Genomic DNA, 27,128 nt, shown 5'->3' on the forward strand with positions numbered 1-27,128 from the left:
TTGCTCACAGCGTCCCTGTCCCTCTAGCCTGAACCAGAGGCCCTTTGCCACGAGGCCAGTGGCTCTCCACGTCGCTTCCTCGGCCGCACTTCCCCAAGTCTGCGGCGCAGGGCGACACACCGCAGGCCGCCGAGCCGAGCCGGGCCTGGCGCACCTGCAGTGTGGACGGTCCCGGCGCCCAGCGGCGGCACCTGGGCACCAGGAACATCCTCCTCTCCCCGAGGAGGCCGAGCCTCAGGGTCGGGACCCGGGCTGCTTTCATCTCGGCACACAGGAGGCGCCTCACGCACGAGCCTTTGATCACATTGGAAAAAGCACAGTGACCCCCTGTTCCAGCTGATTAGCAACCTCGGTTTCCCTCTGACATATAACATATAACCACCCACCCGGCCCGTCCGGAGCCTCCCTCGGGCTCCGGGCTGGCACCCGCACAGCGCCGTCGCCGGGTCACCGCCCGCGGCCGCAGCTCCGGGGGCCGGGCAGGTGCGCGCGGCCGCCCTGCGCGCTGCGCGGGCCGCCGTGCGTGCGGGCGCCGGGGCGGGGGCGCGCGGCGGCGCCGTGACGTCACGCTCGGCGAGGGGCGCCGTGCGTCGGGCGCGGCCATGACGTCATGCCCGCGGAGCGGCCCGCGCGGCGGCGCCGTGACGTCACGCTGCGGCGCGGGCGGCGGGCGCGCGGGCGCGGGCGGGGCGCGGGCGGCGGCGGCGGCGGCGGCGGCGGCATGGCGGAGAGCGAGGCCGAGACCCCCAGCACCCCGGGGGAGTTCGAGAGCAAGTACTTCGAGTTCCACGGCGTGCGGCTGCCGCCCTTCTGCCGCGGGAAGATGGAGGAGATCGCCAACTTCCCGGTGCGGCCCAGCGACGTGTGGATCGTCACCTACCCCAAGTCGGGTGAGGGCCGCGGGGCCGGGGCGGGCGGGGACCGCTGGACGGCGCGCCCGCCACCCAGCCCCGCGCGGCGCCGCCACCCATTCCGCTTCCCGCCCGGTTCCTGCTCGGCTGTGTGACCTTGGGCGGGTCACTCAACCTCTCTGGTCCCGGATCCAGCCGGCCTGGGATGAGCTAGGAGTCTCCGGAGTGTCGGTGGCCATCTGGGGAGGGGGGTGACGCGGGCTCCTTGGCAGCCTGGGCCCTGCTGGGGGATGGGGCCAGCCGTGTCCGGAGGGTGCCCCTCGCGTCCCTGTGCTGCAGGACTGCCTGCATCGCCCACGCAGGACCCGGGGCAGTCACGTTCCCAGCGTTAACCCAGGTGGACACGAGCAGTCCTGTCGGGCGGAGATGGTCACCCCCACCTTTTCAGTCTGGGCACTAAGGCTCAGAGAGGGGAGGTGGCTTGTGCAAGGTCACACAGCTGTGCGTGGCAGACCTGGGCCGGAGAGCCCAGGCTGGGGGCCTCCAGGCCTGCGGAAGAGGTGCTGGCCTAGGGCCGCTGGAGTGGGGAAGAGGGGGACCCCCGGGGTTCCCTTGCTGTTTGGGGAGACGTCTGAGTCGGGGCCACTGTGTGGTTTAGCGGGTGGCTGGCCTGGGGGTTGCCTCTGACCAGCAGCGGGGCAGGAGCTGGGCAGGAGCTGGGGGCTTGGCGTCCTGCTGTGGCGCCCCAGGCCCCACTGGGAAGGCGGGGAGGAGGCTTTCGGTGGAGGGCCCCGGGCAGTCAGGTTGCAGAATGTCCCTGTTCCCTCCGCCTGACCACAGCCTGCAGGCCCTCCTGGCCATTCTTGGGAAGAGGACATGGACAGAGATGGACACGGGCAGCTTGCTGTGGCCAGGGACAGGCCTCCACCACCCACCCAGCGCTTCCACTCCAACCTTGGGTCCCCGTGGGCGGAGGGTTTGGCCCTTGGGAGCAGGTGTGTAGGGCGCGGGTTCTGTAAGGCCCCTGGCCGGGTGGGCTGGCCCTGGGGGTGAGCTGGGCTGTGCTGAGCTCCTGCGAGGAAGATTCAGAACCGTCTCGTGTTGGCTTGGGACAGGATGGCCTGGGCCGGAGTCGCGGGGTCCTTGGCATCGGGAGTCCTAGGATTCCGGGTTGCTGGTGGGGACCATGGTCCTGTCTTACCTGTTCCGTGGGGGGAGGAGGGGCAGGTCAGGCCCTGTGACTGGGTGTCTGTGCCCCGCTGAGCCCTGCACTCCAGGGACCCTGCGCTGGGGCCTGGTGGGTGCTGCTGGGGAGCTTCCTGGGTTCCTTGAGGGGTCACACAGAAGCACATCGGAGACTCCAGCGAGGGGGGAGCCCCAGCTTCTCTGTCCCCGGGTGAGGCCTGTAGGCCCTGCGTGAGGTCCCTTCACGCTGCACCAGAGAGCCCCGTCTTGGGTGGGCAGCGGCTGTCTGCAGCCCCGGGCCTCCCCCGCCCCGGCTCGCGGCTCCCCGCACCTTTCCCTGTGGTCAGCCAGGGGTGACACCGGCCACCAGGCAGCTCAGCCCTGTCGCTTCAGAGCCCTGGTGCCGGCGTCTCAGGGGTCCGTCCCAAGAATGGGAGTGGCCTGGTGAGGCCCCATTTCACAGGTGGAATTGGAGGCTGCGGGGGTGAGTGACGCTCGAAGCCCAGCTCACGGGCCTGGGACCCTCCTGGGAGGAAGAGTCGCATGCGCAGGACTGTGCTGGCTGCTGCTCCCTGACCTGTCCCCACTCCGTCCCACCTGGCTCCTTTCCACCCACCTCTTGTCGCCGGTGGCATCAGGGTAAAGCTCTCAGGAGAGGGGGTCACGCCAGCTTCGAGTCCAGTGAAGGTGTCATACTCCCCGTCCTGCTGTGTGTGCATAGAGCTGGGGACGTGCAGTGAGCAGGCATGGTGTGCACCGGGCAGAGGACCTTGGACGCCCTCCCCTGTGGCCAGTGGAGCAGCAGGGCAGCTTGGGGCCAGGTCGGGGTGCTAGCGAGGAGCCGGAGCTTTTAGTGGCTCTCACTCAAGGTCACCCTTCACCTGTGCAGGTTCGGAGGCGGTGCCAGCTCGGGGTCCTCAGGCGCTGGTCCTAGACCCCGTGGGAAGGGTCAGGTCTGAGTGCCGGGTGTGGCCAGGGCCAGTCTGCCGGGGTCCTCTACCTTGATTTTAGAACCTCCGTGGAGGCTGGCTCAGTCACACAGCCGCCAAGGGACAGAGGCAAGCGCTGTCCAGGTCTCCTGGTCCGTGGCAGCTTCTCCTCTGCCCAGGGTCAGTGCCTTTGGACAGTCGTGGAGGCCCTAGGGCACTGGCCCTGGGGGGTGGCCTTCTCTCAAGTGTGATTGACCCTGGGGGTCTCGGGGCATTGAGGCGTTGGAGGTTTTCGTCAGTGCTGAGCCCTCTCAGGTGGACTTCGGTGCCTGTTCGTAGGTCCTTGCCATGTCCTCCCCTCCCCTGCCCTCTTCCCCCTCCTGACCATGGGGCGCCGATCCTGCATTGAGAGCCTGCTTTGCCCGCGCAGTCCTGGTAAGCACTGCTGCTTACCCGTGGGTGGCCCTGAGCCAGTGCCAGGACCTTGCGCTGTGGCGTACCAGGGGGAGCCTCTGCCTCCTGACCCCTGGTGGCCACTGGGGCAGGCCTGCGGGGGTGGAGGTTCCGAGTGGTCACTCACCCCCGCAGCCGTCAGTGGCCGCTTGCTGTCCTCTGTGCCCACCATGCCAGATGCACTGGTGGCCACCCTTGGCACACACTGCTAGGGGAGATGGGACCCAGTTGGTGCTTGGATCGGGGCAAGTAGCCGGGACCAGCTGCTCCTTCCCAGGGGGTGGGCACCCTGGGTTTCCAGCGCCCGAGTCTAGGAGACCATAGCTCCCAGGTGGTCAGGGCCCAGGTCCTGCAGAGTCCTTTCCTGGGCCCCAGCCCCCTGGGGGATCAGTGGCATTCTCAAGAGGGGCTTCTATGGAGAAGGCTGTGGTCACCAGGTGCTGGCCTCTGCCTCTTGTCCAGGGCCTTCCCCTCGGTGACAGCACTGGCAAGAGTATGTTTCTGACTGGGCAGCTCAGGTGACAGGTGGGGACGGTTGGCCACCCCGGTGCCACTAGCCACAGGTGGCTGTTTGATTCACAATCAGACTGAACTGACCCCTTCAGGTGGCCCTGTGGCTGGCGCCTCCCACCTTGGGCAGCCGCGAGGATGACGTCCAGGTGAAGCTGACCTAGCCTGGCAGCCCAGAGCCTCTGGGGAGGTCACCACCTGTCCACGGCCCAGGGTTGCTGCGAAGTTGGTCCGCTCGTGTCTGGGAGTCCCTTGTCATCACAGGCTGCGGCTGTGGCCGTCACTGCCGTCGTCTCGCCAGCAGGTTGCTCTGGGGCTTCCTGGTCCTCGCGGGGGTGCGTCCAGAGTCACAGAATGAGCTCCTGGCTCAGCCAGGCGGCCAGCTCGCTGGCGTCACCTCCCCTGGTCCTGGAGGGCTGTTCTCCAGTGACAGGAGAGGAGCACTGCTGCTGGCCGCGCGGCCTGGCGGAGTCCTGGCCTTGCCTGGCCGCTGTGTGGCCGTGGTGGGCCCCAGGCCTTCTCTGGGCCTGTTGCCCCTGCGGAGTGGGGGTCTGCAGTCCACGGGGTCACTGAGTCTCCTCCACCTTCCAGACACTGGGTGAGGAGCCGGGAGGCCCCTGCTTGGCCCAGGCTGGACAGCTGCTCCCTGCCGGGGAGGCTCACGAGGAGGCTGGGTGGGCGAGGCTGCTCAGGCCCGGCCCACTCCCCACCTGCACTGTCCCCAGCGCAGATGCACCCCGTGACTGGTTCCGCTTCCCTGATGTAAAAGTGAAGCCCGGGTGAGGGCCACGGGCCAGCTGGCGTGGGCAGCTGAGTGGCATGGAGAGGCACAGGCCGAGGCGGAGGCGTGGGCTGGCTCTCCCTGGAGGAGTCACTTCACACCTCCATGGATTAGGAACCCCAGCAGATGCTGAGGGACTCCCCTGCCCGCCAGTAGGTCTCAGGTGCAGGCTCCCTCTGAGGTCCTGGTCAGGCCTTTCAGCGTGGCACCAGGTAGCAGAGTGTGCTGTGGCGAGGAGCCTGCTGCCGTGGGAGATGCAGGGCCTCAAGTGTGAGCCAGGGTGACTGCCACTGCTCCTGCCCTCTCCCCTGCTCTCCCAGTGTACCTTCCCCATCCCAGCTTCACACAGTTGGAAGCCTGCGCTGGGGGGGAGCAGTGACCAGATCTCTGGGCCCCTGGAGGTTTCTCCCCATTGCTGGATGGGCTGCGAAGTCAAAGTCCGGAGAGCTCACGGGTTCCAGAGGGAAGGGGTAGGGCCTCGGGCAGCATCCTGTGGCCCTGTTGTCTCTGGGAGAGACCCCAGGCCCCTGTCTGCGCTCCAGGGCCTGGTGCTGGCTCCCCACCCGTCATTCCTCCCAGACAGTGGCCGCTCCTCACCCTCCCTTCCTGGCCTCCCTTCCTGGGCTCCCCAGTCTTTTCTCAGGGAGCGCAGATCTGGGGGCCGCAGCTCTGCCACCCTGGCCGTCCCTCCCCTGCAGCTCCTCAGCGCCCTCCTCCTGGACCCCTGGTTCCTCTCTAGCCCGTGGCCAGCACGATCTCCGGGAAACAGCTGGCTGGCCTCTCCTTGCCTGGCCTCTCCCTGGCCCTGTGCTGCCTTGGCATGGTCTTTGGCCAGCCCCCCTGATCTGGCCCCCTCCATGCTCGCCAGCCCCTGGTCCAACAGCGCGGTGTCTCTGGTCTCTGGACTCCTACCCCCTCCCTTCTCCTCCCTGTCTCCTCCTTCACCTGCAGAGGACCTGTCTTCAGAGCTCTCTGCTCGCAGCTCAGTGCTGCCCAGACGCCCCTTGCCCTGGCGCTCGGGCGCTCGGGCCCTGGGGACGCTGGGGCTGCGGTGCCTCCGTCCTCTCTGGTGGCAGACGTTTCCTGTGGACCTCTGGTTTTCATGCTTTGAATGCGATTTTTGTTGGCTTTATTTTGATTTTGCTCAGCTATCTTGCTTGTGGTTCTCTGAATGTTTTATATCCGTGGAGGCTTCTTGTTGTTTTGGAAAGATTCTTATCTTCTCGAATACTTCTCTACCCCCTCCTCCTTTTTGGGAGTTCCAGCCTGGTGCACCCCAGGCTGTTTGAGGCTGCTGCTGCCCCTCCCCTCCCTCTCCGCCCCTCCCCCTCCCTCCCGCCTGCTCCGCCTCCCCGGGAGGCTCCGCCCTTCCCCGTCCTGCTGCCCTGCTGAGTAGAGCTGGCTTCTGTGGCCTGCCTGGCCCCTCGTGGCTCACGGGGAGCAGGTGTGTTCGGCTTTCTGCACCCTGGATCAAGTGTCCCTAGTGGTCCCTCCTGGTGTCCTGACTGCCAGACAAGGTGCTGGCTCTGAAGCCTCCCCTTGAGGGCCGGAAGGCCTGGCGTCCTGCTCTGGCCCTGGGTGCTAGCGCTGCCTGGGGGCCAGCTGCTGTAGGTCAGCAGCCCTCACCTGTGGGGCGCCGCCCCCCCAGCAGCAGGACTCGGGCATCATTAGTGTGACCTGGGGGCCCCTGGAGGTTGCTGGGATGGCTGTCGGCCCCTCGGGAGGCACGGGCCGGGGTGGGCCTGTGAGCCGGCTCTGGTGGGCAGTCGGGTCACTGGGCTGCCTGCTCCTCCACTCCCCGTCCTCCTCTGTGTGGTGGACTCTGCAGAGCTGGGGACGGTGGGCAGTGTGCCTCCTCTTCCTCCAGGAGCGGGGCTGTCCCCTGAGGGAGGGAGAGCAGGGCGGGCAGTGTCTGCAGGGACCTCCATACGCCCCTCGGGCTGCTGCCGACAGGGAGCACCTGGCAAACGGGGGCCTCCAGGTCCCCACGGGGGTGTGGCCTCACCTCTGACCAGCTGCCTGGCAGCCTCCCTGATGGACCTACAGCACCTGCACCTGAGCCGGAGGGGAGCCGGAGGGACAAGGTTTGGGGAGCACATGAGGTGCCACGTGTCCAGGACTTGGTGGCAGAGCGCCTAAATGGCTGCCAGGAGGAGGGCGACCGGCAGGGACCAGGGCAGGGACCAGTTCTGACCGCAGAGCTCTGGGAGTCAGGTGGGGTGGTGGCCATGAAGGGGTGACTGCCGGGGCGGGCGGGAGGTTCCTCCTCTGGGGACCAGGTGCAGAGGTGTGGGCATGGGGACCTGGAGCGCAGGTGAGGGCGGGATGCGGGCGTCTTGTGGCCAACCCCCCGTACACTGGGCCCCAGGGGAGTGCGTGGCTTCTGTCACTGACTAGTGGTGGCCCTGCCTGTCACTCCCCCCCCCCCACAGGTCACGTAGCCCGGGCCTCAGGCTGGCGTCCTGCTCACATGCCCAGCTCCCTTGCAGCTCCCCTGCTGTGCGTTGGTTTGGCCTCTGCCCACCTGTCCTGGTCCTGAAGCTGCCTGTGGCTCCCCAGGACTGTCCGGTGGATTGAGTTCTCCTCCTGGAGAGTCCCCTGTCAGACCCCGTGAGACCAGGAGGACAGGAAGTGCTGGGCTCTGGGGCAGGGCAGGTCCCTGGCTGGACTGGGGAAGCCTTCTTGAGGACGGGGACCCACGGGTCAAGTCCCCTTTGGCCAGGCAGAGGGCAGCCTGCTGAAGGCTTGGGCCTCTGCGCTGGAGGAGGTGGAGGCCTGCTGGAGTCAGAGGCGGGGAAGAGGCAGCAGAGGCCGCCCTGGGGGCAGGTGGCCTCCCAGGCCCTGAGGGACCATGGTCAGGGGTGGGCAGCCTGTGCAGCCCCCACGGCTGCGGCTGGGTGAGGGGCTGAGTGGTGAGAGCAGTCGGGGACTGCGGCGTGGCCCTGGGCAGGTCCCGCAGGGCTCGGCCGGGCTCTGGAGCCTGCACCTGGCCCCGGGTGCAGGTGCATAGGCACACACCTGGGGTGGGCAGGTGTTCAGTCGGTGGACACCCCTGGCTCCAGTCCTCCTTTTCTCTGATCATTTTGTCAGGTCAGCTGGCTTTGTGCCCTCAGGAGGCAGGGCCTGTACCCTGCACTTGACCTGGGTCCCGAGGCCCCTGCCTTTGTGTGGCGGGCCGCGGAACAGGAGGAATTTGCAGCCGTCCTGGGCTGCTGACACAGTGGGGATGTTGTGACAGGGTGCAGGATGGGTCAGGGAGCCCTTGCTGGGAGGTGACATTTCAGTAGACATGTAGAGGGGGCAGAGGTGCCGACTGGGCTCTGGCAGGTACCACCAAATGCAGACAGCCCCACAGGAGGACGGGGCTTGGGCAGAGACAGGCTTGCAGCTCGGGACCTTGCCTTGGCTCCGGGAGTATGCAGTCTCCAGGGCTCACGGCCTGGCAGGCACCCTCACTTCCCCGGGTCTGTTGCTGGGCTGAAGGCAGGCGTGAAGGAGGGCGCACTGGCAGCAGCATGGAGCCACGTGGCTCATGCAGGAAGCGGTTCACATGGGAGAGGAGGGGTCAACTCAGCCCCAGTAGACTTGGCTGAGGTCAGAGGCAGGTGGGTAGCAGCACTGCCAGTGTTGCCACCAGGTGGCCATTTGCTGAGGTGGGCGGTGTGGGCTGTGGCCAGGCCTCTGCTATGGCCAGGCACCTGGTGCTGCTCTGGGAAGCAGGGTCCACCCGAGACTGGCCTGCAGGAGTGGGGTGGGGTGAGGCCATCTTGGAGGGTGCTGAGGGCCGCGGTCTGGGCCAGAAGTGGGGAGGCACAAGGGACAGCACTGGGACCCCCAGAGTGGAGGGACCGAGTGCTAAGCTGGCCCCATCTGTTCTGCGGGTCCTGGGGGTGGTGGCGGTGGGTGGCCTGGCCCACGGGACCAGGGTGCCAGGAGCGAGGACACAGGCTGGAGAAAACATGCGGCCCCCTCCCTGGCAGTGCTCTGGACCCTCTGCTGGCTCCTGGGTGTGTCCCCCCGTCCCTGGAGGCCAGAGCAGGACTGTGCCCAGAGTAGGGGCTCATGCACCGCGTGGGCAGGCTGGCCTCCACCTCTTCCTGCTCTACCCAGCCCTGAGCTGCTCTGTGGCCTGTGGGCGTAGCTGGTACAGAAGTGGGTTCCATGGGGACCTGCTGCCCCGGGCTCCACGGGGTGGGGTGGGGGGGGCGCGAGCCTGCGTGGCCTGTAGGTGCGGCTGTGCCGGGGGGGGGGGGGGGGGGGGGTCCCTCGGCCGCAGGCAGGAGCAGGAAGCAGCCAGAGGCCAGGGCCCCAGGGTGGGGAGCTTGGGGGCCCGTCAGGGTGGAGGAGCCAGGGCCCCTGGGGACCTTGGCAAAGGAGGTGCCTGGGCCTGGGTTGTGAACACCGGGAAGCTGTAGAGGGTTCTAGGTTGGGGACGCTGAATCTGTGATGTGCTGTTCATCCCAGAGGGAAGGTCCCCAGATCCAGCAGGGGACTGTCCATGCTGGGTCGCTACTTTGTGAGGGGAGTCCGTCAGCAGTCTGTAGCCCATGGGCGCGGGATCACGGTGGACACCCGGCGGGTGTGAAGACCTGGCTGGCAGTTCTCCGTGACCCTGGGCCCTCCTGCATCAGCTGAGAAAGTCAGCCCTGGAGGCTCCGGATCCAGAGGCAGGAGCATCCCTCCCCTCTGAACTCCAAGGGAGCGGCGACACCCAGGTCACCCGCCGCAGTGGGGCTCAGGCTGGAGTGCTGTGTCCGCAGACTCAACCTGCTCCCTGGGCCGAGGTGCTGCCCGCCTGCAGGGCTGGCCCGGACTTGCCTGAGTGCCCCTCTGGCCTCTCTCCCCAGGCACAAGCCTGCTGCAGGAGGTTGTCTACCTGGTGAGCCAAGGGGCCGACCCCGACGAGATCGGCCTGATGAACATCGACGAGCAGCTCCCGGTCCTGGAGTACCCCCAGCCAGGCCTGGACATCATCAAGGTACTGCCTGCGCTGGCGGCCCCAGCCCCTCGCGACCATGTCCAGTGCTTTGCAGTCACACCTGCTTAGTGGCAGTGGATGCTGAGGGGGTTCAGAGGGCTCTGGATGGAGGAGAGGAGAGAGCCCAGGTGGCCCCAGGTGGCCAGGAGAGGAACCCACAGGTCTGAGCCCATTACTGTGACCCTGCACCTGGGCAGGGTGTGGGTCCCCTTAGGTCAGGGAGTGTGCGAGAGAGAGGGAAGCAGATGCCGAGGGGCGGCAGGGAGGGTGTGGATATGGGGCCACCAGTGGACAGCAGGCTCTGGCCTCCCCCCGACTCCCCCAGCTGTTGAGGGAGCCAGGAGGATGGGTTTGCATCAAATGTTTGGTTTTGAAAATGGAATAAGCCCGCGTGGTGGCAACACAAGCCTGGAGTCCCAGTGACTTGGGAGGCTGAGGCACGAGGAGGCCAGCCTCAGCAGCTTAGTGAGACCCTGTCTCAAAATAAAAAACAAGAAATAAAGGACTGGGTATGAAATTGGTGTAGTCGGCCCCTGGGTTCAACCCCCAGTGCTCCTGGGGGGGAACCTGATGTGTATGTACGACTGTGTACACGTCTGTAGTGTGTTTGTGTATTTGTCCTCCCACGGGTCTGGGTCTTCCTCTCGCCACCTCTCAGCCACCTTTGAATTCCGGCGCCATCCCCTGAGCACTGCAGCTGCAGCTTTGGTCTCGCCTGCCCGCCCCCTGCCAGGTGGACTTTCTGCCCCCTGCCAGGTGGACTTTCTGGAACACAGATCTCAGAGAAACCCCACTGCACGCAGATCCCTCTGTGCCCTGCGGTGTGGGCCTGGGTGCGTGGGCTTCTCCCTGACTTGTCCAGGAGGCGCGCAGTGCGGCTGTGCTGGGAGCCGGCCCTGCCCGGCACTGGGCTGCGGCTGGGAGCTGGCCGGATCAGCTCACAGCCTCATGTAGGAAGAGACAGGAAGCCTTAGTAGTTACCATGGTCATCAGCACTAGAGGACAGTGGGTCAGGAAGGGACAGGCTTGGCGTCTCCTTGGGGGCTGCTTAGAATGGTCCAAAAAGAGAGGAGCAGAGGGACCAGGGGCACAGAGACCCCATGGCCCCAGGAGCCTGGCTCCTGAGCAGGGAGCGGCTGGGGGGCTGCCTGCAGCAGCTGGGGGGCTGTGGGCGCCAGATCCCAGGTCTGTGAGCCCCTAGGGGGCTGGTCTTGTTCCTGGGGTGACAGGGAACGGGTCCCTGCATGGGCACGGGAGCTGGAGATGCTTCCAGGGTTGACCCGCCCACCGTGTGGAGAAGGGCTGGGGGCAGGTGGCCGCGCGGGGCTGTTGGCTGGAGGCTCGGATCTCGGGAGCTGCTGCCTGAGCTGGCACCGGCCCTGCTGGCCTGTCCTAGGCCCCTCCGGGCTGGGTGGGCCGCTCCTGGGTCTCTGCGTGACCTCTGTGGCTGTGAGAAGTCATCTCATCAGGCTGAGGGCGGGGGCCCTCATCTCTGCCCGCAGGGTCCAGCCTGATGGGGGCCATGTCTGGGAGAGAAGTTGGCCAGGTGATGTGGTGGGTCCTGCTCTGTTGGAGACCCCTTCCTCCTGGTCCCCTTGGAAGGGCCCTTAAAAAAGACAAACGACGGCTGTGCCTCCCCCAGAACTTCTCCTCTGCCCGCAGGAACTGACGTCTCCCCGCCTCATCAAGAGCCACCTCCCCTACCGCTTCCTGCCCTCCGACCTCCACAACGGTGACTCCAAGGTAACCCGCCATACCCTCCTTGTGGGTCATGCCATAGCCGCGCCACCCACTGGCCTGGGCTCCCCTCGGAACCTCAGCCACCTGCATCCGGGGACACAGCCCTTCACCCGTGTTTTAGCTGGCTCTGCCTTTACGGCGGAGCAGTGCGTGTCGTGTCACCTGGCGGCTGCCGCCCTGTGCCCTTCTCTGCCTCCAGCCTCCCTAGTGTGCTGCGTTCCGAGGCCCGAAGTTCTTGTCGCCAGCCTCACATTTTAACTTTCCTGATCTCTGTTTTAAAGTGATGTGGAGGACAAAAGGGCAGCCAGTGCTCGGTACTTACCCGGCAAGCACTTCGCGGGCAGGAGCCCATCTCTGGGCAGAGTCCCCGCCCACCCTGGCCTGCGGAGTGGTGTCGGTTCAGAAGGTGCAGTCGGCCTGGGAGGGGCCTCTGCTCACCGTGTTCCTCTGCCCACAGGTCATCTACATGGCTCGGAACCCCAAGGACCTGGTGGTGTCCTACTACCAGTTCCACCGCTCGCTGCGGACCATGAGCTACCGGGGCACTTTCCAGGAGTTCTGCCGGAGGTTCATGAACGACAAGCGTACGTGTCCCCTTCGGGGTGCAGTGCCCGGGGTCGGTCACCCCGGAGGGTGCCAGTGCTCACAGCTCCCTGGGAACCTTAGGTGGCCTGTCTCCCGATGGTGGTGGAGCTGCCGGGTGGGCCGCTGGCCGCGTGCTGAGATGCCGGGGCTGGGACGTGGCAGTGGGTCCTGGGACTCTAGAGCCCTGCTCCCCACCACCCTGTTGGCGCTTCCGGGAGCCCCAGTTCAAAACCCCTTCTTCCTGCGTGGGAACCAGACGGGTGGGAACGGAAACAGCAAACCCAGAGGCTACAGTGTCACTGCCGCTGGCCATGGGCCCTAGAGAAGGCTGCAGCTAGATGTGACCTTCATGTGGCCTTCGGCTGGACCTCAGGGACAGGCAGGTGATGGGGTAGGCCCCGTGGTGGGACAGTGCCCTGTGTGGAAAGCTGGTGTCCCCAGGGAGCAGGTGTGCAGGGCTAGGGGAGTGGGGCTGTGACCCCACCACGGCTTAGGACAGGGAGGAGCAGCCCTGTCTTCACGTTTTCCTCTGCCCTCGCTGACCTCGCTTCTCTTTGCTGTCGGGCCACCTGTCCCCTTGGGTGGTAGCAGCAGCTCCTGGTACAGATGCGCTCCCTCCTGCCCAGGCCTCCACAGCACGGGCAGCTTCTTTGGGTGTTTGGGGCCAGCAGGTGGCCACCTGGGACTGTACCCAGAAGTCTGGAGCCGGGCCAGCTCCCACTGGATTCACCCACACTGGGCTGTGCTGCACCCCAGGCAGAGAGCACCCTCTCTGTTTGTTCCAGCAGAAGTACCTGGGAGCCCCTTGTGGGGGTTCTGACGAGATCAGGATGAAGCCTGTGACAGAATCCAGGAACATGGAGCCCAGGGCAGCAGGCCTGGAGCGTCCCCAGGCCTGGCTGAGGGCGAGTCCCTCCGAGCCTGCTGCTCACGCATTCAGCTGCTGGAGCCTGAAAGTTCAGAGCGGTTTTGTTTCTTCCCAACGGATCTTTGCTTCAACTACACCTGTGTAGCAGGGTCCCTGCCCGACAGGGTAGGAGGTGGCAGCCCCTGCGCCCCAAGGCCACCTGAGCCTGCCATAGGGCCTCCTTTAGCTTCCCTGGGCCCAGCCTGCCCAGCATCTGAGTAGCGGCTCGCTGAGTGGCCACCCCAGCAACACGCGCTTTGGTCTCAGCACGTAGCCCTGTCCTGTAGAAGCCTGGGGACAGTGCCCCAGTGACAGCCTGCCAAGTTCAGGCCACTGCTCGGCAGAGCAGGCAGAGGCTGTCCCGATGCAGACCTCCCCCATCAGGTGGCAGCCCCACGCACCCAGCTCGAGGCCACGCTGGGTGCTGCACGCCATCGGGTGACTCGGATCCCCAGCTGGTGTGCGATAAGGGCACACAGGTTTTCCCTGGGTTCTAAACAAGTTGGAAACACATGTGCGGGGCATTAAAATGACACCGGTCCTTGGTAGACAGATGGCAAAGGTCGAGCATCGTGTGAGGGTAAGACAGTCCCTGAGAAAGGCCCCACACGAGGGATTTGTGGCCTGAGATTCCAGGGGTGAGGGTCCCTGCCGGGTGGTGTGCAGTGTGGAGGGGCTCTGTTGACGGGCTCCCTGTTTCACAAGGCGGGGATCTGTGGTTGCAGTTGCTGTGACACATGTTCTGGGGGACACTCTGGACCGGGTCACTGACATTCTGGGGAACATGCTGGACAGGGACACCTGCTTGGGGACACAGGACAGGGCCACCATGACACATGCAGTGCAGAGAATGCTCTGGATGGGTCACTGTGAGGTGCAATGTGGAGACTCTGGCAGGGTCACTGAGGGGCAGTGGGGACATTCCTGGTTGGAGACAGTGGTGCATGGTGACTTCCCACCAGTCTTGGGTCTCTGCCCTGCAGACGGAGGGGAGCTGGGAGGCCCTGTGTGGCGGAGCTCCCTCTCCTGGAGCAGCGTGGAATAGCAGGACGGGCTCTCAGCTGCCCCATGGCTGCCGGACCCAGTCAACTGTGCTGGCTTCCCCGGGGCTTCTGTGCAGCTGCGTGTCCCCAGAGCAGATGTGGGCTCTTCAGAGTTCACACACCATCTCTCCTGGACAGAAGAGGGTCTCCTCCATCTGTCCTTTTCACAGTCATTTGGCCGTTGCTTCCACCCAGCACCTGCTCAGCCTTGACTCAGTTCCAACTAGTGGCCTAGGTTAGGTGACCAGGTTCCTGCATCCTGTCTCCTGTGACAGTTGATGTCACTGCCCTTTTCCAGGACTCACCTCTTTTTCTGTAGAAGGAGCAGAGGTGGGCCCTGTGTGTCTGCCAGCGTGTGCTGGGCCCTGGGCAGCTGCCCCACCACAGGTGGCCTGGTCCAGCTAGGAGGGATCTCTACAGACCCTCCCTCTGCAGCTGCCTCCTGCTGCTTGGTGGGGTCAGGGTTCCTGCCAAGGCTCCCAGGCTGAGCTCTGACATCAGTGCCGTTGGAAGTGCACTGCAGAAACCCGGGGAGGGACAGGTGGGGCAGCTTTCAGGGGCCGTGCACACGGGGATGTACTGTGGCTGGTGCACAGTGGTGCATCCCTCACCCCTCTGGTGCCCGGCCCTGCCCTGCCCAGCCCAGAAGTGCTTGGCCCCTGGGTGGAACCACGGTGTGGGCTGGCTGGGGCTTCTGCCTCTTCAGTCCTCGAGGACCCCTCCAGGACTCCTGTGTTCCCTCAGCACTCAGCCTGCGGCATGGTCTGTGTCCTGTGTCTGAGCCCTCTCTGCTCTACCCCACCAGCGACTCTGACTGGCTCTCTTTCCTTCCCTGGCATCGTCCTCCCTCTGACATGTGCTTGGTGGGGTCGAGGCTCCCAGGCTGGAGTCTCTGTCCCAAGTCCCCACCCCTAGCCAGGTCCCCAGCCTGCAGAGGCAGCGCAGGCACAGGTGTGGCAGGAGAAGCCTGCCTAGAATATGGGGTCCAGGGGCTCCTGGTGGCTTGCCCGCGGGTGACTGTCACCCCTAGAGTTTGCTCTGCCTTTGCTAGTCTGTGTGTGGTGGGGGGGGCGTGGCCTGCATCCCCTCCAGCTGAGCTCACATGTCCTGTGTCCACAGTGGGCTACGGCTCCTGGTTTGAGCACGTGCAGGAGTTCTGGGAGCACCGCATGGATGCCAATGTGCTCTTCCTCAAGTACGAAGACATGCACCGGGTGAGTGCTGGGGACGCCGTGCCTTGGTGTCGCTGCCCGCAGGGGCTGTGGGGTGTGCAGAGCTGGCTCGGGCTGCCTGTGGGACGGGAGTCTGCACTGGGCTGCCCTCCAGGTCTGTCTTCCTGCGTCTGTTTCTTTCGGACCATTGCCCTCATGCGGCTGGCTCTCCCGCGCCTGCCACGGCCAGCGTCATGTCCCTTGGCTCTGTCCCCTTGGGTGGTCGCCAGGCCCCTGCCCGCATGTCTAACTACACCGGCTCCTTGCTCTTCTTCCAGTTGTTCTGCCAGCTGCCATTCTGAGGTCTTTATGTGGCTCTACCCCCTCCAGAACGTTCTCCAGATACCCACGTGCCACGCGCTCACCTCTGACAGGCGCTGCTCTTCTGCCCCTCCCTCCCAGACCCTCCCTGGTCCACTGCAGTTTCCCCAGTGTCTGTTACAGTTGGGGTCTTGGAGGTGGGGGGAGTTCTGTGGGTCTGTCCGTCATCTGACATGGCAGCTCTCTAAGGTATATGTGGAGCCAGCGCGTGGCCCTCCCAGGTGGACGGCTCTCATCCTTTCACCCTGGGCTCCTGGGGCGAGGGGCTATGTGAGGGTGGGTTGTGCTGTCGCGGCCTGACCTGTGTGCTCCTGACCTCTGCCCCACAGCCCAGTGTGTTCCAGTGGACGTGGCTGCCCCTGGGGCTGGCGGAGAATCTGGGCGGGGTGCGCAGGGCCAGGCGACCAGGCTGAGCAGAGGGGTGCGTTTCCTGTTGTGTTCGGAAGGGTCCCCGTGGTTAGTGGTGGGGATTGGAGCAGGAGGAGGCTGGACTAGAGAGGCCTGTGTGGAACTGGACCTGACCTGGAGTTCTGGAAGGAAACACGGAGGAGGAGGGGGGCGGCCCTGGGTGAAGGTGAGGCGGTCACGTTTGGCTGTGTTGAGTTTGGGGGATGGTGGGACCCCAGTAGATGGCACTGCAGGTGGCTTCTTGGCTTGGGAAGAGGTTGGGCAGAGATTGAGAATTGGCGGGACCAGTCATGTGGTGTCCGTCTGCCTCCCAGAGCCCCTGCCCTCACCTGTCCCTTTCCCCAGTGACTCTGGCCTGGGCCCTATGAATTTGGGGTCAGTGGGCGTCAAGAACCAGGCTGCTGCAGAAGTGGGGTCGGTGTCTGGGTGCTGGGGTCCGCCCCTACAAAGGGCCACCAGCCTGTCCAGGGGAGGCCGCAGAGCAGGGCAGCAGGCTGACAGCCCTCATTCCCTGCTGGACGACCGCACCCCAACCAGGGTTGCAGAGACCAGCAGAAGGCCCCCGCTGCAGAGTCTGAGCCAGTGGTAGGATCTGAGCCGAGTGGGACCGTTTGTGAGGCAGCAGCATGTACTGCTGTAGGGCCTACTCGTGACCCTGGTGTGTGCAGAGAAGGTGTGGTCAGGAGCTGGACAGCTCTGGAAGGAGCAGCCTCGTGAAGCCAGGGGAGAACAAGGTTAGCGGTGCAATGGGAACCAGGAAGTGGTGTGTGCGGAGGGTGTGGCTTGGTGACTGGGGCCTGGGCCCTTGGCCGTGGTGGTGACAGGCATGGAGGAGGGCTTCTGGTGGCCTGTGTGAAGCCTGGGTCAGGGGTGTCTGCCGTAAGCTGTTCTCCAGTCCAGGTGTCAGGAGAGGATGAGGTGGAGAAGGACTGCGCAGGGGGACGTCCCTTGTCTGGGGCAGGACAGGCAGGAGACACCGTCACCTGGGAGAGCAGAGGAGGGACGGGGTGCAGGTGTGGGCCGAAGCCTGAGCCAAGGCCAGGCCTGATGTCGGTGCAGTGGACAGACAGGGCCAGGCTGTAGGGCCTACTCGTGACAGCAGCTGACAGGACACATAGACAGGTCTAGGGTGAGTGGCAGTAGGATGGGGCCAGGGAGGAGGGCAGGCCGCTGGGCGCCAAGAGAGGAGAGCTAAGTCTGAGGGCTGAATCAGCATGAGGGACAGTGACGAGGGCCAGGTCTGGAATCCCAGGGCCCTGGGCCAGACCACGGCCTTACCGCATACTTACGGGAAGATTCCAGGTGGATCAGGAGCTGCTTGTGAACAGAAACGCGGGAGAGCACTGTGGGCGTGGGGTGGGGAGCGCATCATGCATCGGCACCGCAGCCCCTGGGTCCTCGGCGCACGTGCCCCTGGGCACTGAGGCCCGTGGTCCAGACAGCCTTTGAGGCTCGCTTGGCTGGCAGGGAGGAGCCCATTGTGCATCTGCTGCTGCTGGGGCTTCCCTCAGGTCCCCTCACCGAATCCCGCACACCTCCTGAGTCCTGGTGAGCAGGCCGGCCACTGGGTCTAGCTGAGCCGAGGAGTCTGAAGCGCCCTCCCTCTTGGGGTGAGGATGGGGTGGTGGTGGGCAGCGAGGACCAAGTGCCACCCCACTACTGGCCTGGACATGGGACATGGGCTGCTCAGGCCCGGGTCGTGGCCCCATCACCCCTGTGGCATGGTGTGTGGCCTCATCTCCATGCAGGGTGCTGCAGGGCCTGCCTGGCAGCCGTCAGCCACTCAGGTAATGTCCACTGTTCCGAGTGCCTTTCCTGAGGAGTAACTTGGGTACAGCAGATCTACAAATCATGGCTCACAGCTTGCCAGCTTCTGCATGTGACCTCAGTGTCACTGCCCAAGTGTTTCCAGAGGGAGCACCATCTGGCCTTCCTCACCCTGGCTTCCTGCATCTGAACCCCTGCAGCGTCCAACTCTTGGGCCCTGTGTGAGTGGCAGGCGTTCATCCTGTCACCCCCGCGGTGTCCGTGTCGGTGTGGACGCTCTGTGGTCTACCATTCAGCCTGGCCCAGTGTTGTAGCCGCTTCCTTTCTGGGGAGGCTGACTAAGGCTGAGGTGTGGCTGCTGCTCTTCAGTGCTGTTGTCATGGGGCCTGTTCCTAGGGAGGGGTTCCTGGGGTGCTGGGCCTGTGTCTGCCAGCTGCTTCTCCCAGTGCCACCGGGGACATGCAGTGGGAGCAGCCACCACCCAGGCTGGCGAGAGAGGACTCCCTCCTGGTGCAGGGAGAGCCCCAGCCCGGCCAGCTGCACACACATCTGCAGGGTGGCTGCTGGCCGGCAGGTTCTTCCTGAAGCTTCTGCTACTCAGAGGTGAGCACTGAAAGCACCTCAGCCACAGACCACCAGGGAGAACAGTGCAAGTTCTTTTGAGCTTAAGTCTAAATGCAGACCTTTGCCCTAGGCTGCTTAAATACCCCTTTCCTGGGCATCTCAGTGCCACTCTGAGCCCATCAGAGTTGAGACCTCCTGCCTGTGCTTGACGGGCAGGGTGTTCTGGCAGAGCCAGTGCCCTCCTCTGGTCTTGATGGTCCGTCTGTCAGCTTGGTTTCAGTTGCTGTCACGAAATACCTGAGGCTGGGGATTCTGTCTTAAAAAAATTTGTTTAGCTCATGGTTTATTTACTTGTTTCTGTTTACTTTTTTTGAGATCTCACTAAATTGCCAAGGCTGGCTGTGAACTCGAAGTCCTCTTGCCTCAGCTCCGAGTAGCTGGGATCATGGGTGGGCGCCACTCAGCGCCTAGCTCAGCCTAGCTCAGTTTTGGCGGTTCAAGGGTGAAGCGCCTGCATTGGCGTGGCTCTGAAGGCCTCGTGGCAGTGGTGAGAGGAAGGGCGCATGTGGGAGGACAGGAGACCCGAGAGTTAGGGCTCTGCCCTGCTCATGGGCAATGACCCTTTTGCTAGGACTGATGGGAGTTCTGCCAGAGCTGCTTCGGTTCCTTCTGGGGAGAGCACCCTCGTGACCTGGTTACTTCCTCCTGAGCCCACCTCGTCGCCCCCAGCACTCACTGAGCCCCAAGCTCCCCACACAGGCCTGGGGATGCCCTCAGGCCACCGCAGGTGGCACTTGCAGCCACCGGTTGGCGTGTGGTGGTGCCTCTCCCAGAGCCGAGTCGTGGTCTGGGAGTCCGTGGTCACATGTCAGGGGTCCGCGCTGCTCACTTCTTACTCCAGAAGAGCGACCCCGAGCCCGAGACTGGCCTGTTCTCCCGTGTGTTCAGTGGTTAGGTCGTGCCAGAGCACTCACTGTGTGCCCAGGACCCCACGTCTCCCTGCCTGCCGCCACCACCTCATGATTTTTAGGCTTTGAGTACCTGGCACTGGGACAGGTGTCCAGGGTGTCACCCCACCCCACCCATGCAGTCGGTCTGCGGGGTGTTCTCACCAGGTGTGGCCAGACACTCCGGACCGGGATCAGGTGGCGAGCTAGTGCCAGCAGTGCTGGGAGTGACCCCGACACAGGGTGCTGTGACAGGTGCCAGGCCTCTTCCTGCAGCCCACGGTGGCGGGTGCTGCCATCCCTGGTCTCAGGTGGGGAGTGCAGCTGGCAGGGTGAGCCATCGGGGCTGCTGCAGCGGGAGGCTGCCCGACCCCACCGTCCCATGCTCTGCTTTGTACCAGAGCAGCCACCGGCCTTAGCTGGATGCAGGCCAGCAGAGGTGCCCCGAGTGGACGGATGGCCACACGGGTGCGGCGGCCGAGGCTCCTGCTGATGCTCCAGCAGGCGGTGCCAGGGCAGCCTCCCCAGGATCTCTTCTTCCTCCCTAGTGCTCTGCTCCTTATGGGGGGGACGGGGAGAGGGAGAGAGGGACAGTGAGAGGGAGGGGAGGGACAGTGAGGGAGGGAGGGAGAGGGACAATGAGGGAGGGAGGGACAGTGAGGGAGGGAGGGAGAGGGACAGTGAGAGGGAGGGGAGGGACAGTGAGGGAGGGAGGGAGAGGGACAGTGAGGGAGGGAGGGACAGTGAGGGAGGGAGGGAGAGGGACAGTGAGAGGGAGGGGAGGGACAGGGAGGGAGGGAGAGGGACAATGAGGGAGGGGAGGGACAGTGAGGGAGGGAGAGGGACAGTGAGGGAGGGAGAGGGACAGTGAGGGAGGGAGAGGGACAGTGAGAGGGAGGGGAGGGACAGTGAGGGAGGGAGGGAGAGGGACAGTGAGAGGGAGGGGAGGGACAGTGAGAGGGAGGGGAGGGACAGTGAGGGAGGGAGAGGGACAGTGAGGGAGGGAGGGACAGTGAGGGAGGGGAGGGACAGTGAGGGAGGGAGGGGAGGGACAGTGAGAGGGAGGGGAGGGACAGTGAGGGAGGGGAGGGACAGTGAGGGAGGGGAGGGACAGTGAGGGAGGGAGGGGAGGGACAGTGAGGGAGAGGGACAGTGAGGGAGGGAGGGAGAGGTGTGCACACAGGTTGGGTGCGGGTGGGTGCTCGCTGGGTGGAGCCAGGGCCCCAGGGGCCAGGCAGATGCACCACTCTGAGCCACACTGCAGTCCCCGCTTTTCCTTTTACATACAGTGCGGGTGGCAGGGCAGGGAGCCCACCCGGCCCTGTGAGGCCGCTGGGTGGGTGCCAGTGCTGCGGGACTGCAGAGGCGTGAGTGCCCCTGCGACATTCAGGGACTTTTCCCTTCCAGGCTGGGCAAAGTCCTGCCAGAGGCCCCGTCTGCTCATCTGCTCTGAGCCTTTGAGAGAGGACGCTGCCTCCAGCGCCCCACAGTCTCCGCCAGGAGCCCATGCTCAGGGTTCTGACTGGCCGTGAGAGGAGGGCAGGGCGCATGTCAGCAGTGTCCCCGTGTGTGGGGTGGGGCGGGGCAGCAGGTCCTGCCTCCTGCTAGTGCCTTCCTCTGGGGAGGCTGGCGGGGGGGGCCTACGGGGCCTCTGGTCCTTCTTGGGGTCAGTCTGGGGGCAGGCAGAAGGGACTCGCTCCTTCTTGCAGCTAGCTGAAGGTCACACGTGTTTGGTGCTCAGCAATCTGAAGGACTCCCTTTTGCTTCCCAGGTCCCCGCGGGCATGGGTTTGAGTCACCCCTGCCAGGGGAGAGCGGGGTGCCCGGGCGGCTTCCTGATCTCTTGTTTCCTTCCAGAGGAGGTGGACCTGGGCACTGAGTGAGGACACAGCGGACAGTCCTGAGTGTTACTGGACCGGGGCCACCTGCAGCGGAAGGTGCTGCCCTGATGGCTGCTGTGCTCTCCCTGTCTTCCAGGACCTGGTGACCATGGTGGAGCAGCTGGCCAGATTCCTGGGTGTGTCCTGTGACAAGGCCCAGCTGGAGTCCCTGAGCGAGCACTGCCACCAGCTGGTGGACCAGTGCTGCAACGCGGAGGCCCTGCCTGTGGGCCGGGGTATGTGTCCCGCCTCCCTGCTCAGGGTCCCCCCTCCCCTCTGTTGCTGCCCTCGGGCTCTGGACCATTCAACAGTGCTTTGCTGGCCTGTGCCATCTGCTTTGCCAGGGCAAGATGTTCACCTGCCAGCCAGTGCCCACTGGTGGCGTGGTGCCTGAGCAGTCAGTGCCGAGCCCACCATTGCTTGGGACCCTTGAGCCGGGTTGCTTGTGGGAAGGCGGCTGCTGGGGTGTTGAGGCCAGATGCTTGCAGACAGGGAGCCTTCCAGAGGGCTGTCATCCAGGGCCTTGCAGAGCAGCCCCCAGGATGGCTTCGGTGCCAGGAAAGGACAAATGTAAGACTGTGGGCAGGCCCCGCAGCCTCCACCTGGCTGGAAGAGCCCCAAGTCATGCAGAAGCAATTCCCGAGGGAGGAGGCCCTGCCTTCCTTCCTTCACCCAGGGGACACTGTCCCAGTGTCTTTGGGGTACAGGTGGCACAGGTGAGGAGTGACCTAGCCCTGGGGTGAGCAGTGTGATAGGTGTGTGCCCTTGCAGCAGGAGATGGGGAAGGTAGTTCAGGCAGGAGGCCCCCCAAGGCTGTCTGCGTTGCCCCCCCATCCTTAGGGCCATGGGCATCCGACTCTGCTCGGCAGTAGGGAGTTTGGGCATTAAAATCCCCAGGATGAATCCCGGGGTGGTGGCCATGGCCACCCAAGCCCCTTACTGGTAAGTATGTCTCTCATCCATGTGGGGGTGTAGACCTGAAGCTGGTGGCAGTGTGAACTGGAACTTGCAGGGGACGAGAAGGTTCGAGGGGGACATGGAGCCTCAGGTGGTGTGGGAGGTGCCTGTGGGGAAGATGAGAACTGGCTGGGTCCCAGCATGGCTGTCTCTGGAGAGAGACCTGGCTCAGCCCTCCAGCGCCCAAAGCTCCCTGTCCTTTGTCTAAAAGGGGCCAACACCACCAGGGGAGGCCAGAGAGCCAAGCACAAAGGGCCTCCCCAGGAAGGCTGTGGCTCCAGTAGGAGGCAGGGGAGGCAGGTCGTGGGCTGTGTGGTGCCGGGTGTGCCCCCGCCCTGCAGGAAGAAGCCAACCAAACCAAAATGCACCCTGATGTATTCCTGGCTGCATCTTCACGAGTATCTATTATTTGAACTTTGTTTGCTGTTTTCAGTTTTGCATTTGCTGTTTTGTTCTGGCCCTTTGTGTATGTGTGTGTGTGGTGAGCGTGTGGGGACGCCGTGCCCTGGGCTCCTTCTGACTGTGTGCTTGGTCATCGTCTGCCTTGGTTTCGCTTTATTTCAGTTCTGTGGTTTTGTTTCCTTTTAGCACATTGCCTCTTTGCTCAGAAGATCTCCTTGAGCTGGTGAGAGCGCAGGGCTCGGGTAGCCAGCCGCATTGCTTAAATTTGATTCATATCACAGCATAAATTGTCTTGATTCCAAATCCTAAACCAGGTGGGTGATCCTTCAACCAGCGCTCAGCTGCCTCGGCTGAGAAAATAGTCACGGAAAAATGTAACTGTAGAGTGGTTGGTCTAGAAGCTTCTAATTTTGTCCTTTTGGTGCCATTAGAGGGGAGCACGAACAATTTCTTTTATTTTTTTCCTCTCCAATGCTGATAGTTTTTCATTCCCAAAGAGAACACTGCCGTGCGGGGCTTTTGCTCAACACCTGCAAGGCTGCATCTTCCCACCTGAGGTCCTGCCAGGGCAAGGGCACTGCCCATGGCAGAGCTCACAGCAGAGCTTTGCTGGAGACGTCAGGGGCGGAGAGCCGAAGGGTCTGACGGAGCCGGCCAGTCCTTCGGTGTGACTCAGCCAGGGCCCTGATCCCCCAGGTGGCAGCTCCGAATCCCCACTCGGCACTTCAGAGCCCCCATAACTGTTTGGACCTGACCAGCCTGTTGTCTTTAGCAGACTTTCACCAAGCCTTCATCTGCTAGTGCCCAGCGCCTGCCCAGTGCCTGTCCAACCCCAGCCTTGCCCAGCTGCCCGGCACAGGTCTGGCTCCCGCCACCAGGTGGAGCGATACTTAGACTTGAGCTGAGGACCTCTCGCATCCCGCCTAATCTCAGAAGCCACTCTGCCCATGAGTGTGTCATTCACTCTGAGTCCCCAGGGCTCTTGAGTGTGCTTCCTCAAACCTCCTGGGCCCACCAGGAGGGCTTGCTCCTTGCCAAGATATTTCCTGCCTTTTGAATGATTTTTTTCTTCTTTTTCAAATTCTCCAGAGGCAAGTGCTGTGTTGGTGGATCTGTTGAGCTCTGAGGAGTCACGGTGTCCTGAGGACCCCAACTCCACATGATGCCACAGCGCATGCACCCCACAGGTGGCATTGCTCTCTGGGTGTTTACTAAGCCCCCCTCTGTGCCGCGTGCTGCTACAGGTGCTGGGGAGTCAGCCAGGAACAAGAGGTAGCGTCCCTCCTGGCGGGCCTCAGGTCCGTGAGGCTCTCCAGCACAGTACGTGGCAGCAGCTGGCTGGGCCCACTTCACTCCCAGACCCAGAGGAATTTGGTTCCATTTATGTCCTTGCCAATCACAGTAGCTCACAAACACAGGGGACCCAGCTGGGCTGTAGCTCAGATGGCCCATCCTGCCCCCACAGGCCAAGTTTAGAGGGGTCCAGGAATAGATCTGGAGCCTTCCAGATCCATTTCCAAGGCTTCCTTTGGTCTGCTAGCTGGTCCAGCAGCAGGTGGGTACACACGCTCTGCTCTGCTCTGTTGCAGGGCGGGTCGGTCTGTGGAAGGACATCTTCACCGTCTCCATGAACGAGAAGTTCGATCTTGTGTATAAACAGAAGATGGGGAAGTGCAACCTCACCTTTGACTTTTATTTATAGTAACAGAAACAGCAAACTTGCATGCCCTCAGTACCCAGACGCTCTGCTAGCTAAAAGTCCGTATGCATTCATTTATTCCTTGCTGGACACACTCTGGAAGCAGCGTGTAAACAACGGGAAGAACCCAGCGGAGAACCCGGAGAAGGGTGCGGATGCCCACCAGGCGGTGTCTCGCCCTCAGCATTTGCAGTCTCTGCTGTGTACAAACCTCATGGAGTGCAGTCCTGGTGGCTGTGCCACTTTAAGTGTGGAACCTGCACCATGGGTGGCCAAGTGCCGCCTGTACCACCCTGTGCCACTTACTGTGTTTTATAGAGCTTTTCACTGGAAGTCTGAATAAATGTCGGTAAACCAAATAGAAGTTCACTTTTGGGGGGAAGCAAGAGTGAGCCACTCCCAAACGGCAGGAAGATCTCAGGGTCGCCTCTAGTCTGGTCACCTAAGCCACAGCCATCCCGTTCCGCTCTTGCCTGGCCTGCAATGGTGAGAGCGTGTGGTGGGGGGAACCTGCCTGGTTTGGGTGGAGGTGGGTCCTTTGACCCTTTCTGACACCAGGCAGATCCTGTTCTCAGGCCAGAGCAGAGGATTCCATGGAAGTTTCTGTGGGGAAACGTGGCTACGAGGTCAGCAGCGCTCGAAAGCAGTGAGTGGAGGGTCTGCCAGAGAGACCTCGATGCTTTGGAGTCACGTTTGAACTGTAGTCTAACCTTTTGTCCCTGGGGCAATGGCACACCTGTGCTGGCAGTCCGTTTCCCAAAACCCCTGTCTTGCATTCAGCTTGTTCCTTCCAGCTGTACGTGAGGCGGAGGGCCGAGGGTCGTGAGCTGTGAGCCGAGGGTCCTGAGCTGGCCTGCAAGTTGAGCTCCCTCACCAGAGGGGTTGGCGAGCCGCCCTTGTCTGTCACCCCACACCTTGGGGTATCTGAGGGAGCAAAGGTGATGTGTCATTGTCCCACCACCTCCTGAATCTTCTGGCCCACATTCAGCTGGAGGTGATGGAGATGTGAGGTGGGCTGCTGCCAGCTGCAGGTGGCGTGCAGCCTGCTACTACAGGGGGCTGCGTGGTCTCTGACTCCCACTGGGGTCGCTGCTGGGGAAGGGGCTCTGCAGCGGAGGCTGTCTGAAGCAGGTGCAGCGGGAGGCTGGGGGTTCTGTTCCTACTGGGGCACCTGGCGCTACGCGGAGGTGGTGGCACCTTTTCTGTGCGTCCGGGACAGGCTGCTTTCTGTGAAATTTCATTTCTATTTTTCTATTTTTCGCACTGGGTGGTGTCACCGAGCGCCACCTGGTGTTGCTGTGCTTGCTGCATCTTGAATAAAGACACTTGCCCTGCCTTCTGTCGTGCGTGTGCTGGGGGTGGAGGACGTCCCTGTGGGTCCTCAGGACTGTGGGACAACAGGAGGGTGAGCCACATAAATGTCCCATTCCCTGAGGTTGATGACAGAGGGAAACCGGCCACCTTGAGACCAGAATCAGGCTGTTTAACTCACGGTTTCCAACGTTTGGCTCCCTGTGTTTTGGCGTATTTTTATGTATTCACAGAGTACAACCCCGTGTGTGTATATAATTAGGATCCCTTTCACCTTTTATAAAGAGGTGGCTGGAGGGAGGAGGGGTTTCCATGCACCTGTGGGGCGGGCCTCCGCCTCTGCAGCCTGCCGGACAGCACTGTGTCCTGGGGTTTGCCAGGAACAGCTAAGCAGTCAGGGTTGCACTGCCCCCCATGAATTCCAAGGCCTCTCCAGGGTCCTTATCGAAGGGAAGGTGACATTGTTTTTCTTGAGAAAGCGAAAGCTTCCTGGAGAATCCTGTTTACTGTCAGGTGAGTGACTTCCTCCAGGCCACAGGTGAAACCCTCTCTTGTGTCTGGTTGGTTCATTGTGTGTCCCTCCTGCGTTGCCCTGCTGTCTGCCCTGCTGTCTGCCCTGGGGCATGCACCCACCTGAAACACCGCAGGGAGCTCATGGAGTCCAAAGGCAGTGCGTGGTGGGCTCGCTCCACCCCACACCTGCTCTGCTGATGTCCCCTCATTTCAGGGCGTCTTTTATCCACTAGATACTTGAGCACCTGCTCTGTCTTGGGCCCTGTGCAGAGCAGCAGCAGAGCAGTGAGACAGCCCAGCCTCCAGGCACGTGTGTCCCAGTGGGGAGAGAAGTCAGTCAGACCTGAGGCAAGGTCAGGGTCCAGAGTGCCAGCAGAGAGCTGGGGAGCAGGCTGTGGAGGAGTGGAAGGCCCCCGCTCAGGGAGCCACTGAGGAGAGCCTGGGTGGCAGCAGTGTGCCCCAGGCACTCCTATGGCAGGAGCTCGCTTTGGAAGGGGTTTTGCACTAAAAAGGAAGCCGTGGGTGGTTTGTTTCATAGGAGAGGACACCTGCTTTGCATCTTCCAAGGCTTCCCTGGCTGCCCTGTGAGTCACCTGCGGGGCCGCCCATACTGTGGCGCAGGCAGGCTCAGCATGAAGACATCTCCAGGGTCCCTCCCCACCTGGAAGTCTGGTCTTGGCATTCACGGGTCCTGGGTGTCATCTGCAGTTCCTACCTTGCTGCCTCCGAGCTGTGATGAGGGACATCAGCTGGGCCATGAGGAACCGCGAGGACACAGGTAGAAGCAGGTGTGAGGGTGTCGTGGGCGGCTGGAGGAGTTAGTGTGCTGAGCGCAGTTGGAGTCCAGCAGGGCCTGCTGGGAGGAGCCTGGACAGGCAGAGGGCGAGGGTGCCCAGGTGGCTGCTGTGAAAACAGGCCACTAGGAGCTCGTGTCCGTCAGTGGTTGCCCTTTATTTCACATGCCAGGAAGGTGCTGGGATGTGTCTGGGTGGACGTAGGTGTATGTGTACTTGTGAGTTGGTGCTGCAGCCCTGGGCAGAGCGTGTGACCACAGCCTCCCCAGGCTGGGGCCCTGCTCCGACACTAGGTGTTTGGAGCTTATCCTGTTTTCCCTCCTGGCCCCGTTATTGACCTGAGTGGGGACCAGCATGGGCTCCATGGCATCCCACCGGACGCTCCTCTGACCC

General features: G+C 63.3%; 1 protein-coding gene across 1 annotated transcript; it reads left to right on the top strand.

Moving 5' to 3' along the window:
* Positions 1–721: 721 nt before the first annotated feature.
* Positions 722–24,476, top strand: Sult4a1 (sulfotransferase family 4A member 1). The gene is made up of 7 exons (XM_071609134.1): positions 722–890; positions 9,557–9,687; positions 11,350–11,430; positions 11,885–12,011; positions 15,082–15,176; positions 21,157–21,295; positions 24,008–24,476. Exons 1-7 carry the CDS (start codon positions 722–724, stop codon positions 24,118–24,120), a joined length of 855 nt encoding a protein of 284 aa, XP_071465235.1. The 3' UTR covers positions 24,121–24,476.
* Positions 24,477–27,128: the final 2,652 nt, after the last annotated feature.

The sequence above is a fragment of the Marmota flaviventris genome, chromosome 3 (assembly GCF_047511675.1).
Source record: "Marmota flaviventris isolate mMarFla1 chromosome 3, mMarFla1.hap1, whole genome shotgun sequence".
NCBI classification, from domain to species: Eukaryota; Metazoa; Chordata; class Mammalia; order Rodentia; family Sciuridae; genus Marmota; species Marmota flaviventris.